This window comes from Oncorhynchus masou, chromosome 24 (genome assembly GCF_036934945.1).
Source record: "Oncorhynchus masou masou isolate Uvic2021 chromosome 24, UVic_Omas_1.1, whole genome shotgun sequence".
NCBI classification, from domain to species: domain Eukaryota; kingdom Metazoa; phylum Chordata; class Actinopteri; order Salmoniformes; family Salmonidae; genus Oncorhynchus; species Oncorhynchus masou.
This window is the reverse complement of record NC_088235.1, coordinates 13,068,951-13,086,618: the sequence shown is the minus strand read 5'-3', so window position 1 is coordinate 13,086,618 and position 17,668 is coordinate 13,068,951. Positions and strand designations below refer to the sequence as shown.

Genomic DNA, 17,668 nt, shown 5'->3' with positions numbered 1-17,668 from the left:
GGTGGGGGACTGACTAATGCCCCTGTCCTGCTGGGGGGTCACACCAAGGGGGTGGGGGACTGACTAATGCCCCGGTCCTGCTGGGGGGTCACACCAAGGGGGCGTGGGGGACTGACTAATGCCCCTGTCCTGCTGGGGGAGTCACACCAAGGGGGGGTGGGGGACTGACTAATGCCCCTGTCCTGTTGGGGGGTCACACCAAGGGGGGGTGGGGGACTGGCTAATGCCCCTTTCCTGCTGGGGGGTCACACCAAGGGGGGTGGGGGACTGGCTAATGCCCCTGTCCTGCTGGGGGGTCACACCAAGGGGGGTGGGGGACTGACTAATGCCCCTGTCCTGCTGGGGGGTCACACCAAGGGGGGTGGGGGACTGACTAATGCCCCTGTCCTGCTGGGGGGTCACACCAAGGGGGTGGGGGACTGACTAATGCCCCTGTCCTGCTGGGGGGTCACACCAAGGGGGGTGGGGGACTGACTAATGCCCCTGTCCTGCTGGGGGGTCACACCAAGGGGGTGGGGGACTGACTAATGCCCCTGTCCTGCTGGGGGGTCACACCAAGGGGGTGGGGGACTGACTAATGCCCCTGTCCTGCTGGGGGAGTCACACCAAGGGGGGTGGGGGACTGACTAATGCCCCTGTCCTGCTGGGGGGTCACACCAAGGGGGGGTGGGGGACTGACTAATGCCCCTGTCCTGCTGGGGGGGTCACACCAAGGGGGGGTGGGGGACTGACTAATGCCCCTGTCCTGCTGGGGGAGTCACACCAGGGGGGGGGGGGGGGGGCAGTGTGGGAGATGTAAGGTGCCATCGTGTCCATACACACAAACCTTCCTTAACCTCTGAAAGAACTCTGAGGCTAAATAAAAAGTGGTCTGTTAACCTTTTTAAACGTGATATTGAACCTCTACCAGTCCACCTATCATGACAGAATAATAGCCTCTGTTACAAAACATACCAAAAAATAATACCCAGAATCATTCCAAAGGAAGTTTGATCCAAAAAGGGATTTTTTTCTCCCACATGGTGTTAGTGATTAAATGACCACATGATTACAGAAGGCATTTTGTGGAGCTCTTTACATCTCCAAGCAATTTAGAGAAATACTCCGGATGCATGATGTCATAGAGTAAGGCTGCCAACGGGCTCAACGTAGTGACAGTTACCATTAACAAGATTTCTAGATACACCCCTCCCCCTCACAATCCCCATCACACCCCCCTCACATACACCTCCTGTCCCAAGCCCCACTCACACCTCCTATCCCAAGCCCTACACAGACCTCCTGTCCCAAGCCCCACTCACACCTCCTGTCCCAAGCCCTACACAGACCTCCTGTCCCAAGGCCCACTCACACCTCCTGTCCCAAGCCCCACTCACACCTCCTGTCCCAAGCCCCACTCACACCTCCTGTCCCAAGCCCTACACAGACCTCCTGTCCCAAGCCCTACACAGACCTCCTGTCCCAAGCCCTACACAGACCTCCTGTCCCAAGCCCCACTCACACCTCCTGTCCCAAGCCCTACACAGACCTCCTGTCCCAAGCCCCACTCACACCTCCTGGCCCAAGCCCCACTCACACCTCCTCTCCCAAGCCCTACACAGACCTCCTCTCCCAAGCCCCACTCACACCTCCTGGCCCAAGCCCCACTCACACCTCCTCTCCCAAGCCCTACACAGACCTCCTGTCCCAAGCCCTACAGAGACCTCCTGTCCCAAGCCCCACTCACACCTCCTCTCCCAAGCCCTACACAGACCTCCTCTCCAAAGCCCTACACAGACCTCCTGTCCCAAGCCCCACTCACACCTCCTGTCCCAAGCCCCACTCACACCTCCTGGCCCAAGCCCCACTCACACCTCCTCTCCCAAGCCCCACTCACACCTCCTCTCCCAAGCCACTCTCACACCTCCTCTCCCACACCCTAAACAGACTTCCTGTCCCAAGCCCCACTCACACCTCCTTTCCCAAGCCCCACCCACACACACCTCATCCCAAGCCCCTCCCACACACACACCTCCTCCCAAGGCCCTCCCACACACACCTCCTCTCCCAAGCCCCTCCCACACACACCTCCCCCCAAGGCCCTCCCACACACACCTCCTCTCCCAAGCCCCTCCCACACACGCAGGCAGCCAGTACATGCAGCATAAACAAGGATGACAAGTTGAGATTAATGGCAGCCCCATAGTGACAGACCAATTTAATTGTCAGGCATGATGGCAGCTGAACTCTTCCAGTATATTTACACAACGTTGCCATGGCGTTACCACCAGCACAGCTCTAAAACGCTCCTAATTGACCGATAAGTCATGTGAAAAGCTGATAGGGTACTGGGATAATGTTACGTTGAGGAGGTAGGTGAAGGAGTCAGGCGCAGGAGAGCAGGAGGAGGTAGGTGAAGGAGTCAGGCGCAGGAGAGCAGGAGGAGGTAGGTGAAGGAGTCAGGCGCAGGAGAGCAGAGATGTCTCACACTTTCATTGGCAAGTCCCCCAACACAGGTGTGGTACAATCAAAATAAGTACAACGCCCTCGACAACAGAGGACACGTACAAGCGCACGGGGGAACAAACAAAGTTCAGACAATAACACTCTTAATTATCCGTGAAAACAAAAAATGGCCTGACCTCACCGAGCCAATCACAATGAAAGAATGATCCCGCACAAACCCAGGCAGGCAACAGGGTAAATATCTACACACAGATAATTAAGGTAAATGAAACCAGGTGTGAAAAAGAACCAAAGACAAAACAAACAGAAAAGGAAAAAGGGATCGGTGATGGCAAGTAGACCGGCGACGCCGAGCGCCGAGCGCCGAGCGCCGAGCGCCGCCCGAACAGGGAGAGGAGCTACCTTCAGTGGGAGCTAGTAGACAGGCGACGCCGAGCGCCGAGCGCCGCCCGAACAGGGAGAGGAACTACCTTCGGTAGAAGTCGTGACAGGTACAACATCCATCCTTACTCAGTCACCACGTGCCAACAACACAGAGGAAGACGCAGAGTTACATAGGCAGTGCATTGATTGACTGTAGAGCGCTGAGGAGGATGATGATATGGCTACCAAGGATAAACTGATGAGAAAGTATGCATTGCAGATATATTGGTGGTATGCTGGTAATGGTGTATTTTTGAATGTTCTCTAGGCTCCAGTCTAATCTTCTAGAGGTTCCAGGCTGAACATCTAGATGCTCCAGCCTAAACTTCCAGAGGCTCCAGGCTAAATTTCTTTAGGCTCCAGGCTAAACGTCTCGTCTAAATGTATCTAGGCTCCAGTTTAAACTTCTGGAGGCTCCAGTTTAAACTTCTGTAGGCTCCAGGCTAAACTTCTAGAGGCTCCAGGCTAAACTTCTGGAGGCTCCAGTTTAAACTTCTGTAGGCTCCAGGCTAAACTTCTGGAGGCTCCAGGCTAAACTTCTAGAGGCTCCAGGCTAAACTTCTAGAGGCTCCAGGCTAAACTTCTTTAGGCTCCAGGCTAAACGTCTCGTCTAAATGTATCTAGGCTCCAGTTTAAACTTCTTTAGGCTCCAGGCTAAACGTCTCGTCTAAATGTATCTAGGCTCCAGTTTAAACTTCTTTAGGCTCCAGGCTAAACGTCTCGTCTAAATGTATCTAGGCTCCAGTTTAAACTTCTAGAGGCTCCAGGCTAAACGTCTTTAGGCTCCAGGCTAAACGTCTCGTCTAAATGTATCTAGGCTCCAGTTTAAACTTCTGTAGGCTCCAGGCTAAACTTCTAGAGGCTCCAGGCTAAACTTCTAGAGGCTCCAGGCTAAACTTCTTTAGGCTCCAGGCTAAACGTCTCGTCTAAATGTATCTAGGCTCCAGTTTAAACTTCTGGAGGCTCCAGGCTAAACTTCTAGAGGCTCCAGGCTAAACTTCTTTAGGCTCCAGGCTAAACGTCTCGTCTAAATGTATCTAGGCTCCAGTTTAAACTTCTGTAGGCTCCAGGCTAAACTTCTAGAGGCTCCAGGCTAAACTTCTAGAGGCTCCAGGCTAAACTCCTTTAGGCTCCAGGCTAAACGTCTCGTCTAAATGTATCTAGGCTCCAGTTTAAACTTCTAGAGGCTCCAGGCTAAACGTCTCGTCTAAATGTATCTAGGCTCCAGTTTAAACTTCTAGAGGCTCCAGACTAAACGTCTCGTCTAAATGTATCTAGGCTCCAGTTTAAACTTCTGGAGGCTCCAGGCTAAACTTCTAGAGGCTCCAGGCTAAACTTCTAGAGGCTCCAGGCTAAACTTCTTTAGGCTCCAGGCTAAACGTCTCGTCTAAATGTATCTAGGCTCCAGTTTAAACTTCTAGAGGCTCCAGGCTAAACGTCTCGTCTAAATGTATCTAGGCTCCAGTTTAAACTTCTAGAGGCTCCAGACTTAACAGGTGACAACTTTTATTTTTATTGTCACAAAGTCATCTGTGGAGTTGAGACAAGGTCAAGGTTTAAATCTTTAACAGAGAATTTGGTATTTTCCTGAAGTTACTAAGCACAGTTTGACAAATGTAATGCCACAGTCAAACAGGATTACTTGTTTTGGGTAGGAGGGTTCACAGATATCCCAAAATAAGTTGTATATCTCCCGACAAATCGTTGATATTATCGTTGTAGCTACATGATGATAAAAAAGAGTGATACTGGGTTGCTAATCCATTGCTCCCTGCCTTCTACGGGCCTTGCAACCTCCATGGTAGCCAGTGATGGAGGGTTGAGATGGAGGGACTTTTCTGTCCTTGTGTCATTGCCTGAGTGAGCATGGAGTATTTATTTACAGTGTGTCTTTCCGACATTCCTTCCCTGTGAGTCCATACAGACAGATCTTGGACTGCCAGAAGAGAGGAGATCACAAACCCAGCCAGGGAGTTGCAAGGCCACTGTGTGTGTGAATACAAGGGCACTGTCAGTTCACAGTGGTTTAGAATAACCCAGAAACCACTGGGGAATGGATGTACAACTTTGTTAGCACTGGCAGGGAAAGCTTCACAGCCAGATGACAGAGATGTTATGAGCTCTACTTGGCACAGCGGCACTGTTGCAGATACAGCTTGACGACCAAACGAAAACGTCTGAAGTCGCCAATTATTATTACGGTATTCAAAGCTCCAAACTCGACCAAAATACTTTACAAAAAGTTTTATCTGTGATTTCATCCAAGATTCAACATTTAACATTTAACTTTCTCTCTCTCTCTCTCTCTCTCTCTCTCTCTCTCTCTCTCTCTCTCTCTCTCTCTCTCTCTCTCGCTCTCTCTTTCTCTTCCCCTCTCTCTCTCTCTCTCTCTCCCTCTCCCTCCTTCTTTCATGTCCTGTTAGGCAACACATTTAAAAGGAGCTCTGCACAGGTATCACTAACTCTGCCCTCAGATCAGAGGTCAAAAAAGCTGCCATCCAATTGGCCCAGGCCAGCCTACATGACCTTATTTGGGCATAAGTGTTGTAGAGGCCCATAAATGGATTATTCTAAAATTTCAGGTCAGAGCAGACGGCTCGGGCTGAGGCAGTCTGTGTATATGTAACACCGAAATAATCTTGGTGAAAAATGCTTTTGTTTTGGTCTTACACAGTATCGTGGTTTCTAGTGGTCACAGAGATTGAGTTTAAGTGGCGAGGCAGTTAGCCTAGCGCTGACGAGTGTTGGGCCATTTACCCAAAGGTCACTGGTTTGCAGACTAGGTGAAAAATCTGTCAATGTTCCCTTGAACAAGGCACTTAACCCTAATTCCTCTGGATGAGATTGTCGAAGACAATAAAAATAGTTTGAGAGAAGGGAGCGTGATGTAACTACGTCTGTGTTGAAAGTCCTACTGTACATGCAACCCACGTCCAGAAGGAAATTGTGAAATGACTCACAACCATCATTAAGTTCTCACAAGAGCACAAACTAAAACTTATTTAGAGCAGGACATGGACCTGTCCCTAAGGTGTTGATCACATATAATACTAAGTAGACACATTTCACCTCTCTAGTGTTGGTACCGACATGGACGTCACACAGGTTTTGTTTCCCAGACCTCCTTATTACCCCATTCACTGCTAGCAGTGAGCACACAGCGCTAGTTTAGCATGCATCACTTAAACATGGATTTAAGGTGTCGCTGCTGACATTCACCCCTTTTCTCCCAGGTTGTCTTCAGGGCCAGCTGTTAGTTGTAAGCTGTTAGCTGTTAGCTGACAGCAAAGAGGCTAACGGTCTCCCAGGGAATGAGAGTGGGAGAAAGGTGTTAGCTTTAGCTGGTAGCAAAGAGGCTAATGGTATCCCGGGGGTTGAGAGTGAGAGAAAGGTGTTAGCTTTAGCTGGTAGCAAAAAGGCTAACGGTATCCCAGGGGTTGAGAGTGGGAGAAAGGTGTTAGCTTTAGCTGGTAGCAAACAGGCTAACGGTATCCCGGGGGTTGAGAGTGAGAGAAAGGTGTTAGCTTTAGCTGGTAGCAAAAAGGCTAATGGTATCCCGAGGGTTGAGAGTGAGAGAAAGGTGTTAGCTTTAGCTGGTAGCAAACAGGCTAACGGTATCCCGGGGGTTGAGAGTGGGAGAAAGGTGTTAGCTTTAGCTGGTAGCAAACAGGCTAACGGTATCCCGGGGGTTGAGAGTGAGAGAAAGGTGTTAGCTTTAGCTGGTAGCAAAAAGGCTAACGGTATCCCGAGGGGTTGAGAGTGGAGGAAAGGTGGTTAGCTTTAGCTGGTAGCAAAGAGGCTAACGGTATCCCGAGGGGTTGAGAGTGGGGGAAAGGTGTCAGCTTTAGTTGTTAGCGAAGAGGCTAACAATATCCTGGGGTTTGGGCGTGGGTGAGAAGGTGAGGGCCAGCACTAGAAATCGACTGTTGTGATGCTGTGGAAATAGGGGAGGGCAGGGAGGGAGGAGAGAGAGGGGAGAGGGAGGGGAGGGAGGAGATAGGGAGGAGAGGGATGGAGGGGAGGGAGGGGAGAGGGAGGAGAGGGAGGGGGAGAGGGAGGGGGGAGAGGGAGGGGAGGGAGGGAGCGGGAGGGGGAGAGGGAGGGGAGGGAGGGGGAGGGGGAGGGAGGGAGGGAGGGAGGGAGGGAGGGTAGGGAGGGGAGGGGAGGGGAGGGAGGGAGGGAGGGGAGGGAGGGGGGAGGGAGGGGAGAGGGAGGGGGAGGGGGAGAGGGAGGGAGGGGAGGGAGGGAGGGGAGAGGGATGGGATGGGATGGGAGGGGAGGGGAGGCGAGGCGAGGCGAGGGGAGGCGAGGGGAGGGGAGGGGAGAGGGAGGAGAGGGACAGGAGAGGGAGGGGAGGGAGGGGATTGGAGAGGAGAGGGAGGAGAGGGACAGGAGAGGGAGGGGAGGGACAGGAGGGGAGAGGGAGGACAGGGACATGAGAGGGAGGGGAGGGGATGGGAGGGGAGAGGGAGGAGAGGGACAGGAGAGGGAGGGGAGGGGTGTTTCTACACCCTACACCTCTTTCTCCTCCTTACCCCTGACACAGCAACACCAACTGTCACCCACCTCTCCCCCCCTCCCCTTCCTCCTCATCCCAGCAGATGACTCCGAATCTCTGCTGTGCCCCATGCCATTCCAACCTTCACCCATCCACCTCCTCCTCCCTCGTCTGTCTGCCACCCTCAGGTGTCCTCTGGGTGGTTGGCAGCTGGCAGGGGTGTGTGTGTGTGTGTGTGTGTGTGTGTGTGTGTGTGTGTGTGTGTGTGGGTGTGTGTGTGTGTGTGTGTGTGTGTGTGTGTGTGTGTGTGTGTGTGTGTGTGTGTGTACAGTGGCCAGGGCAGGGGGCAGTGCCAGAGATAAGAGGTTTGAGGATAGAGTTACAGACAGGTGGAGGTGTGTATCAACAAACTGATGATAATCTGGTGATGTTAATAAAATATAAGGACATTGGCTGTGTGAGACAATGACGCCATTAGTGTGTGTTCCCACACCAGACGAGGAAACAGGGCGTGAGCAAGAATGAAAAGGGGGAACCATTGGTGGACACAGCGCTGATGCTGTCTAGAACTGTCTGACATCATCTGGGATTCTATACATTCCACTGTGACCGTTTCACACACCCTGTTACATTGTTTTATGGAACACAACCCTAGTTTCCATTGTAATTACAACCGACACAACATACCTGGCTAACACTGTATCTCCAGTAAATAATGGATCGTACCAATATCAGATTTAGAGGGGTGATTATATCCTTAACAAACATCCTCTGTCCCACTCGTAACCTTGGCCTTCTGTTTGGGATGAGTTATTTTTTGGACGACATCCTGGTCTGTATTTTTTTTTTCAAATGGAAAACAGTTAATTAAGAATGAATAAAATATGGTGGTGCTATCGGTGGCCAGGGGAGGGGACGGGGGACGGTGGTGGTGGTGGGGGGGGACATGTCTGGTGGCCTAAAAGGAGTCAGATAGGGACAGGAGCTGAGAGACAGGGCCAAGATGAAGGTTGTTCTTGTTCCGTTACAGAGTAGGCTGAGACAGGAAATGGAAGTAAAAGACAACACGAAGTGTGAGTATTCTAATGAGAGAACGATAAGAAACAGGCCAATTACAGGCGAGCAGAGAGAAAGCATTGGTTGCCTTCCAGACTTTCTTTACAACAGTAGTGCTGCACATAATATAGTGCTGTTATATCTTATTAATAAAGGGTGATGTCATATAACACCATTATATCTTATTAATACAGGGTGATATCATATACCATTATATCATATTAATACAGGGTGATGTCATATAACATTATATCATATTAATACAGGGTGATGTCATATAACACCATTATATCTTATTAATACAGGGTGATATCATATACCATTATATCATATTAATACAGGGTGATATCATATACCATTATATCATATTAATACAGGGTGATATCATATAACATTATTATATCTTATTAATACAGGGTGATATCATATACCATTATATCATATTAATACAGGGTGATATCATATAACATTATTATATCTTATTAATACAGGGTGATGTCATATAACATTATTATATCTTATTAATACAGGGTGATGTCATATAACATTATTATATCTTATTAATACAGGGTGATATCATATACCATTATTATATCTTATTAATACAGGGTGATATCATTTACCATTATATCATATTAATACAGGGTGATATCTCATACCATTATTATATTGTGTTTATACAGGGTGATATCATACAACATTATATCATATTAATACAGGGTGATATCATATAACACCATTATATCTTATTAATACAGGGTGATATCATATACCATTATTATATCTTATTAATACAGGGTGATATCATATACCATTATTATATCTTATTAATACAGGGTGATATCATATACCATTATATCATATTAATACAGGGTGATGTCATATACCATTATATCATATTAATACAGGGTGATATCATATAACATCGTTATATCATATTAATACAGGGTGATGTCATATACCATTATATCATATTAATACAGGGTGATATCATATACCATTATATCATATTAATACAGGGTGATATCATATACCATTATATCATATTAATACAGGGTGATATCATATAACATCGTTATATCATATGAATGCAGGTTGATTTAAGCTTATAAGCCACAGAAAGAGACTTTTAGAAAAAACAGTGGTCGCAGGACATAACGCATAAGTCAATACATTGTATTCAGATCTAAAATATATGTATCATGGCTCAATGTGGTTTCTGCTTGTGTGAGATGTGTTAGAATTTAAAAAAGTCTAACCATTAAAATCCTTTGTGCTTTTCTTCATAGTAGTACACCCTAACCCTAACCCTAACCCCCTCCAGTACAGTTTTCTTCACTATAGTACACCCTAACCCTGACCCTAACCCTGAACTTTGCTCCGTTCATCTTTCTCTCGATCCTGACTAGTCTCCCAGTCCCTGCCACTGGATACTGCCACCACCATGCTTCACCGTAGGGATGGTGCCACTGCCATGCTTCACCGTAGTGATGGTGCCAGGTTTCATCCAGACGTGACGTTTGGCATTCAGGTGAACGAGTTCAATTTTGGTTTCATCAGACCAGAGCATCTTCTTTCTCATGGTCTGAGAATCTTTAGGCAAACTCCAAGCGGGCTGTCATGTGCCTTTTACTGAGGAGAGGCTTCCATAAAAGTGCTGTAGAGATGGTTGTCCTTCTGGAAGTTTCTCCCATCTCCATAGAGGAACTCTAGAGGTCTCTTAGAGTGACCATCGGATTCTTGGTCACCTCCCTGACCAAGGCCCTTCTCCTCCGATTGCTCAGTTTGGCAGGGAGGCCAGCTCTAGGAAGAGTCTTGGTGGTTCCAAACTTCTTCCATTTAAGAATGATGGAGGCCATTGTGTTCTTGGGGACTTTCAATGCTGCAGACATTTTTTGGTCCCCTTCCCCAGATCTGTGCCTCGACAATCCTGTCTCTAAGCTCTACGGACAATTCCTTCGACCTCACGGCTTGGTTTTTGCTCTGAAATGCACTGTCAACTGTGGGACTTTTATAAAGACAGGTGTGTGCCGTTCCAAATCATGTCCAATCAATTGAATTTACCACAGGTGGACTCCAATCAAGTTGTAGAAACATCTCAAGGATGATCACTGGAAACAGGATGCGACTGAGCTCAATTTCAAATCTCATAGTAAAAGGTCTGAATACCTATGGAAATAAGGTATTTCTGTTTTTCATTATGAGGTATGATGAGGAAATATTTTTAGTTCAAACCATTTTAGAATAAAGGCAGGAACTCTAAAAGTCAAGCAGTCTGAACACTTTCCCATGTCACTTCACATGTGTCTGTGTGTATGTGTTTGTGTGTACATGTATTTCTGCTGCAGTGTGCGTGTCTGTGTGGGTGGAGTACATGTGTGTGTTTGCCACGGTGTGAACCATCCAACACATTTCTCAACGGCTCCTCCTCACCTGCAGAGTGAAAGGTTTATCACCTTGGAAACACATGCATAAGTATCAGCACCCAGTCTGGCACTGCACTCTCCATCACACACACACACACACACACACACACACACACACACACACACACACACACACACACACACACGCACACGCACACGCACGCACACGCGCACACGCACGCACACACACGCACACACACGCACACACACACGCACACACACACACGCACGAACGCACACACGCACACACGCACACACATGCACACACACACACACACACACACACACACACACACACACACACACACACACACACACACACACACACACACACACACACACACACACACACACACACTCCACATCACCAACCTGCTAAAAACAAGTGGAAGATGCAGTGAAAATAAGCTCGTTGTTTTGTTATCTTGTGACAGGGTGCCAGTGTCACTGCCATACAGGTCCCCTATAGCGATCTGCAGGAAGGAACAAGGTGTGGGGTGGAACACATTTACCCAAATCTCCGTATGGTTGTTGTCGAACGGAACCAACTCATTTTGTATGTTACTGGCACAACTCAGCTTGCTAAATTAACACGTTTCATGGTAAGATCGGGAAATGTGGATTTTTTTGGGGAAAATATATTTTGTTGTATTATATTGATTCTCAACCATAGGTCAAAGGTGTAGAAACAAACGTTAGGCTGAGATTCCAGCCGGATCGCTCAAGATTGAAATTGGACGTCTGTCCATGTCCTCTATGGTCCATCTCTGGTCACTCTTGGTCCAGAGGTTCCCATTACTGTATAGTGTGTGTGTGTCCTCCTCCTCCTCCTCCTCCTCCTCCTCCTCCTCCTCCTCTCCCCACTCTGGATCTGGGAGACCATTACAGTAGGCTTCCCCAACCTCTCCTCTACCTCCTCCTCCTCCTCCTCCTCCTCCTCCTCTCCCCACTCTGGATCTGGGAGACCAATACAGTAGGCTTCCCCAACCTCTCCTCTACCTCCTCCTCCTCCTCCTCTCCTCACTCTGGATCTGGGAGACCATTACAGTAGGCTTCCCCAACCTCTCCTCTTCCTCCTCCTCCTCCTCCTCCTCCTCCTCCTTTTCCTGCTCCTCCTCCTCTCCCCTCTCTGGATCTAGGAGACCATTACAGTAGGCTTCCCAAACCTCTCCTCCTCCTCCTCCTCCTCCTCCTCCTCCTCTTCTTCTCCCCACTCTGGATCTGGGAGACCATTACAGTAGGCTACCCCAACCTCTCCTCTTCCTCCTCCCCCTCCTCCTCCTCCTCTTCCTCCTCCCCCTCCTCCTCCTCCTCTTCCTCCGCCTCCTCCTCCTCCTCTCCCCTCTCTGGATCTAGGAGACCATTACAGTAGGCTACCCCAACCTCTCCTCTTCCTCCTCCCCCTCCTCCTCCTCCTCTTCCTCCTCCCCCTCCTCCTCCTCCTCTTCCTCCGCCTCCTCCTCCTCCTCTCCCCTCTCTGGATCTAGGAGACCATTACAGTAGGCTACCCCAACCTCTCCTTTTCGTCCTCCCCCTCCTCCTCCTCCTCCTCCTCTCCCCTCTCTGGATCTAGGAGACCATTACAGTAGGCTACCCCAACCTCTCCTCTTCGTCCTCCCCCTCCTCCTCCTCTCCCCTCTCTGGATCTAGGAGACCATTACAGTAGGCTTTGCCAACCTCTCCTCCTCCTCCTCCTCCTCTCCCCTCTCTGGATCTGGGAGACCATTACAGTAGGCTACCCCAACCTCTCCTCTTCCTCCTCCCCCTCCTCCTCCTCCTCTTCCTCCTCCTCCTCTGCCCTCTCTGGATTTAGGAGACCATTACAGTAGGCTTCCCCAACCTCTCCTCTATCTCCTCCAGTCAGATGTGGTAATGCTGTACCACTCACCCCTTGCCTGCTTTCCTTCCACCATGTCGTCATTTATTAGGCTTAGATTAAATCTGGCGAAACTCAATATTTTAATTGAATGTTTAGAGCCGAAGCGTTCTCAGTGATAAATTTCCGTTGGCACCCTGCGTTCCACTATCATGTTTCTGGCCTAATTACATTTACATAAATGATGTTCCACAGGATCACCATTCAGGTGGGGGAGAGGAGGAGAGGAGGGGTGAGAGAGAGGGGGGTGAGGGGAGGATGGCTGAGGAGAGGAGGTGAGAGAGAGAGCGAGAGAGAGAGAGAGAGAGAGAGAGAGAGAGAGAGAGAGAGATTAGTGTGAAGGGTTACGGGCAACCTGAATGGATGTTGGCATTGGGTTGGGCATTGACTATATTGTTGGGTTGGGTTGGGCATTGACTATAGTGTTGGAATTGGGTTGGGCATTGACTATAGTGTTGGAATTGGGTTGGGCATTGACTATAGTGTTGGAATTGGGTTGGGCATTGACTATAGTGTTGGCAATGGATTGGATATTGACTATAGTGTTGGCAATGGATTGAATATTGACTATAGTGTTGGTATTGGGTTGGATATTGACTATAGTGTTGGTATTGGGTTGGGGATTAACTATAGTGTTGATATTGGGTTGGGCACTGACTATAGTGTTGGGTTGGGCATTGACTATAGTGTTGGCATTGGGTTCGGCATTGACTATAGTGTTGGCATTGGGTTGGGCATTGACTATAGTGTTGGGTTGGGTATGGACTATAGTGTTGGGTTGGGTTGGGCATGGACTATAGTGTTGGGTTGGCTTGGGCATTGACTATAGTGTTGGGTTGGACATTGACTATAGTGTTGGGTTGGGTTGGGCATTGACTATAGTGTTGGGTTGGGCATTGACTATAGTGTTGGGTTGGGTTGGGCATTGACTATAGTGTTGGGTTGGACATTGACTATAGTGTTGGGTTGGGTTGGGCATTGACTATAGTGTTGGGTTGGACATTGACTTTTGTGTTGGTTTGGGTTGGGCATTGACTATAGTGTTGGGTTGGGTTGGGCTTTGACTATAGTGTTGGGTTGGGTTGGGCATTGACTATAGTTTTGGGTTGGGTTGGGCTTTGACTATAGTGGTGGGTTGGGTTGGGCATTGACTATAGTGTTGGGTTGGACATTGACTATAGTGCTGGGTTGGGCATTGACTATAGAGTTGTGTTGGACATTGACTATAGTGTTGGGTTGTGCATTGACTATAGTGTTGTGTTGGACATTGACTATAGTGTTGGGTTGTGCATTGACTATAGTGTTGTGTTGGGCATTGACTATAGTGTTGGGTTGGGCATTGACTATAGTGTTGGGTTGGGTATTGACTATAGTGTTGGGTTGGACATTGACTATAGTGTTGGGTTGGGCATTGACTATAGTGTTGGGTTGGGCATTGACTCTAGTGTTGGGTTGGGCATTGACTATAGTGTTGGGTTGGGCATTGACTATAGTGTTGGGTTGGGCATTGACTATAGTGTTGGGTTGGGCATTGACTATAGTGTTGGGTTGGGCATTGACTATAGTGTTGGGTTGGGCATTGACTATAGTGTTGAATTGGACATTGACTATTGTGTTGGCCTTGTGTTACATCCTGTTATTGATGTTTTAATCTTGAGTAACTAAGACTGGCAGCATGGCGATCTACAGATGCCCAGTTGTTTTCTAATGCCATTACATAAAGCTAGTGAAGTTTGGCTAAATCATATCAGTCAATGTTACTCAATTTAATATTTTCAAAGCCACAACCTTCGTTCATATTAAATCAATATTCCTGGACTGGACTATTAGATTAGACTTCATCTTTAGCCTGTAATGAACTTCTCTCACTGAGAAATCTACCAGCATGTTACCTGTTGTCTTTACATCAAAGAGGAAATCAGTTTACTGTGCTCCTCAGAAATGTCAAAAAGTACATCCTAAATTGTACCCTTTCCCTATATAGTCTACTACTTTGGACCAGGACCTATAGAAATCTGGTCAACAGCAGTGCACTAAGTAGGGAAAAGAATGTTATTGGGGATGCAGACAAAGACAGGTGTGAAGACAGACAGAATCAGAATCACGTTTATTCTCCAGTACACTTTTTACGGAGTTACAGTTAATTAAAGGAAATCAGTCAATTTCAGAGAGCTTTATCACAAACAGAAGTACTCATCGGTGTCATCAGCTGTCCGGGTGGCTGGTCTCAGATATTCCGCGCAGCTGAAGAAACCGGATTTGGAGGTCCTGGGCTGGCGTGATTACACGTGGTTTGCGGTTGAGAGGCTGGTTGGATGTACTGCCAAAATCTCTAAAACGACATTGGAGGCAGCTTATGGTAGAGAGGTTAACATTAAATTATCTGGCAACAGCTCTGCTGGACATTCCTGCAGTCAGCGTGCCAACTGTACGCTCCATCAAATCTTGTGTTATGTTGTGTGACAAAAGTGCACATTTTAATGTGGGCTTTTATTGTGACCAGCACAAGGTGCACCTGTGTAATGAGAATGCTGTTTAATCAGCTTCTTGATATGCCACACCTGTCAGGTGGATGGGATTATCTTGGCAAAGGAGAAATGCTGACAAACAGGGATGAAAACAAATTTGTCCACAAACATTTGAGAGAAATAAGCTTTTTTTGTGTGTATAGACCATTTTCTGAGATATTTTATTAAAGCTCATGAAACATGGCACCAACACTTTACATGTTGCTTTCCTATTATACACATCATACAGAATTAACAGTATCGAAAAAGTAAACATAAAACATAAAACTTTGGAGTATAGGCTGGTTACAGTGGGGAATATACAATTTACTGAGGGGCTATATCTATGTAGGCGGAGGGAGGGATGTTGCCATGGTGAATATATACAGTGTTGTGTGGAGGTGTACATAGTGCAAATGTATTATAGCACAGATTAGTATTGAAATCAGGGATGAAAAGTTGCAGTAATAGATTATTGCAGTATGAGTCATAATTGACATAAAACCGAGCAGTCAAACAAGGAAATGGTTCCAATCGTTATTTTCCACCATTTATTTCTCCCATCGGGGATTTGAAAAACACTTAAAATAAGGGCTGTGTTTTGTTTAGGCTTACCCTGGCTTGACGATAACTGTGTTAACCCCTCTAGGAAAAAAGGGAACTTTTTTTTTTACCCACCAAAAATGAAATGGTAATTAGCTGCTAATGTGGCTATCATAAATAACTGCAAATACCATGAGGATCTAGATGACACTGCTGAATCGAGACCAAGGTAAGAATCTCTGGATGAACTAATATTAGCTAAATGTAGTAATGAATACGGTGGCAAAATTGTATTTAAATGGACAATTCTCTGAACTGTCTGGTGCAAGTTTAAAATTGACACAATACCTGTTAGTAAAGGTGTTTGCTAGAGATGACGTGCAGGAACTGACATTGATTTGTAGTTTTGTATAATGTCTATTTTGATGCTATGTAGAATTTTTGAATCTGATAGTAAATAGAGCACAATATATTGATAAGAGACACCTCCAATGTGGGTCTCTATCGGCTCAATGCAAAGTCCCTTAATCCCTATGTATTTAAATGGACAATTCTCTGAACTGTCTGGTGCAAGTTTAAAATTGACACAATACCTGTTAGTAAAGGTGTTTGCTAGAGATGACGTGCAGGAACTGACATTGATTTGTAGTTTTGTATAATGTCTATTTTGATGCTATGTAGAATTTTTGAATCTGATAGTAAATAGAGCACAATATATTGATAAGAGACACCTCCAATGTGGGTCTCTATCGGCTCAATGCAAAGTCCCTTAATCCCTATGAGCCCGACGGCCGGTTGATGAGGACCACAGCGGGGGGGGGGGGGGAACTGTTCAGAGACCTAAACCGTCTGCCAGAGCAGAGTCTTTGAAAAACGGGGTGTCCGGGGTGGGCAAAGTCGGTCGATGATCTGACCTGCACACTTCGTTGTTCTGGAGGCGTACAGGTCCATAATCTGACCTGCCCACTTCGTTGTTCTGGAGGCGTACAGGTGGATGATCTGACCTGCACACTTCGTTGTTCTGGAGGCGTACAGGTCCATAATCTGACCTGCACACTTCGTTGTTCTGGAGGCGTACAGGTGGATGATCTGACCTGCACACTTCGTTGTTCTGGAGGCGTACAGGTGGATGATTTGACCTGCACACTTCGTTGTTCTGGAGGCGTACAGGTGGATGATCTGACCTGCACACTTCGTTGTTCTGGAGGCGTACAGGTGGATGATCTGACCTGCACACTTCGTTGTTCTGGAGGCGTACAGGTGGATGATCTGACCTGCACACTTCATTGTCCTGGAGGCGTACAGGTCCATGATGGTGGGCAGGAGACAGCCTTCAGCGTAGATCAGACTACGTGCTACAGTTTCCCTTGCAGCAGGCAGACACAGACCCAAACCAGACGGTGGTAGAAGAGGTGAGGATGGGCTCAATGATGGACATGTAGAACCCAACCAGAATTGTCCAAGATAGTACATCCTCTGCTGAGACTTCCTGGTCAATACTGTGATGTTGTCCTCCCACTTGAGGTTGTGGGAGATGATTGTCAACCAGGAATTTGAATGACTTGGCCGTGCTAACAGCTGAGCCATTAATCTGGAGGGGGAGAGATGGTGGTGAGGAGCGTTTTCTGAAGGCAACCACCATCTCCAAGATGTTTGACTGTGTAGAGTTCCAGGTTGTTGCGACTGCGCCAGACCACCAGGCAGTCAACCTCTTCCACGGTACTTGAACTCGTCGCCGTCAGAGATGAGACCGACCAGGGTGATGTCATCAACAAACCTGACTAGTTAGATAGATGTGTCGTTGAAGGTTCAGTCATTGGTGTGAAGTGAGTAGAGGAGGTGCAGTCATTGGTGTGGGGGGAGTAGAGGAGGTTCAGTCATTGGTGTGGAGGGA

At 47.7% G+C, this 17,668-nt stretch overlaps 1 protein-coding gene across 1 annotated transcript; it reads left to right on the top strand.

Moving 5' to 3' along the window:
• The first annotated feature begins 1,108 nt into the window (after positions 1-1,108).
• Positions 1,109-1,922, top strand: LOC135513397 (uncharacterized). The gene is made up of 2 exons (XM_064936321.1): positions 1,109-1,125; positions 1,292-1,922. The coding sequence occupies exons 1-2, from the start codon at positions 1,109-1,111 to the stop codon at positions 1,920-1,922; spliced, it is 648 nt and encodes a 215-aa protein (XP_064792393.1).
• The last annotated feature ends 15,746 nt before the right edge of the window (positions 1,923-17,668 follow it).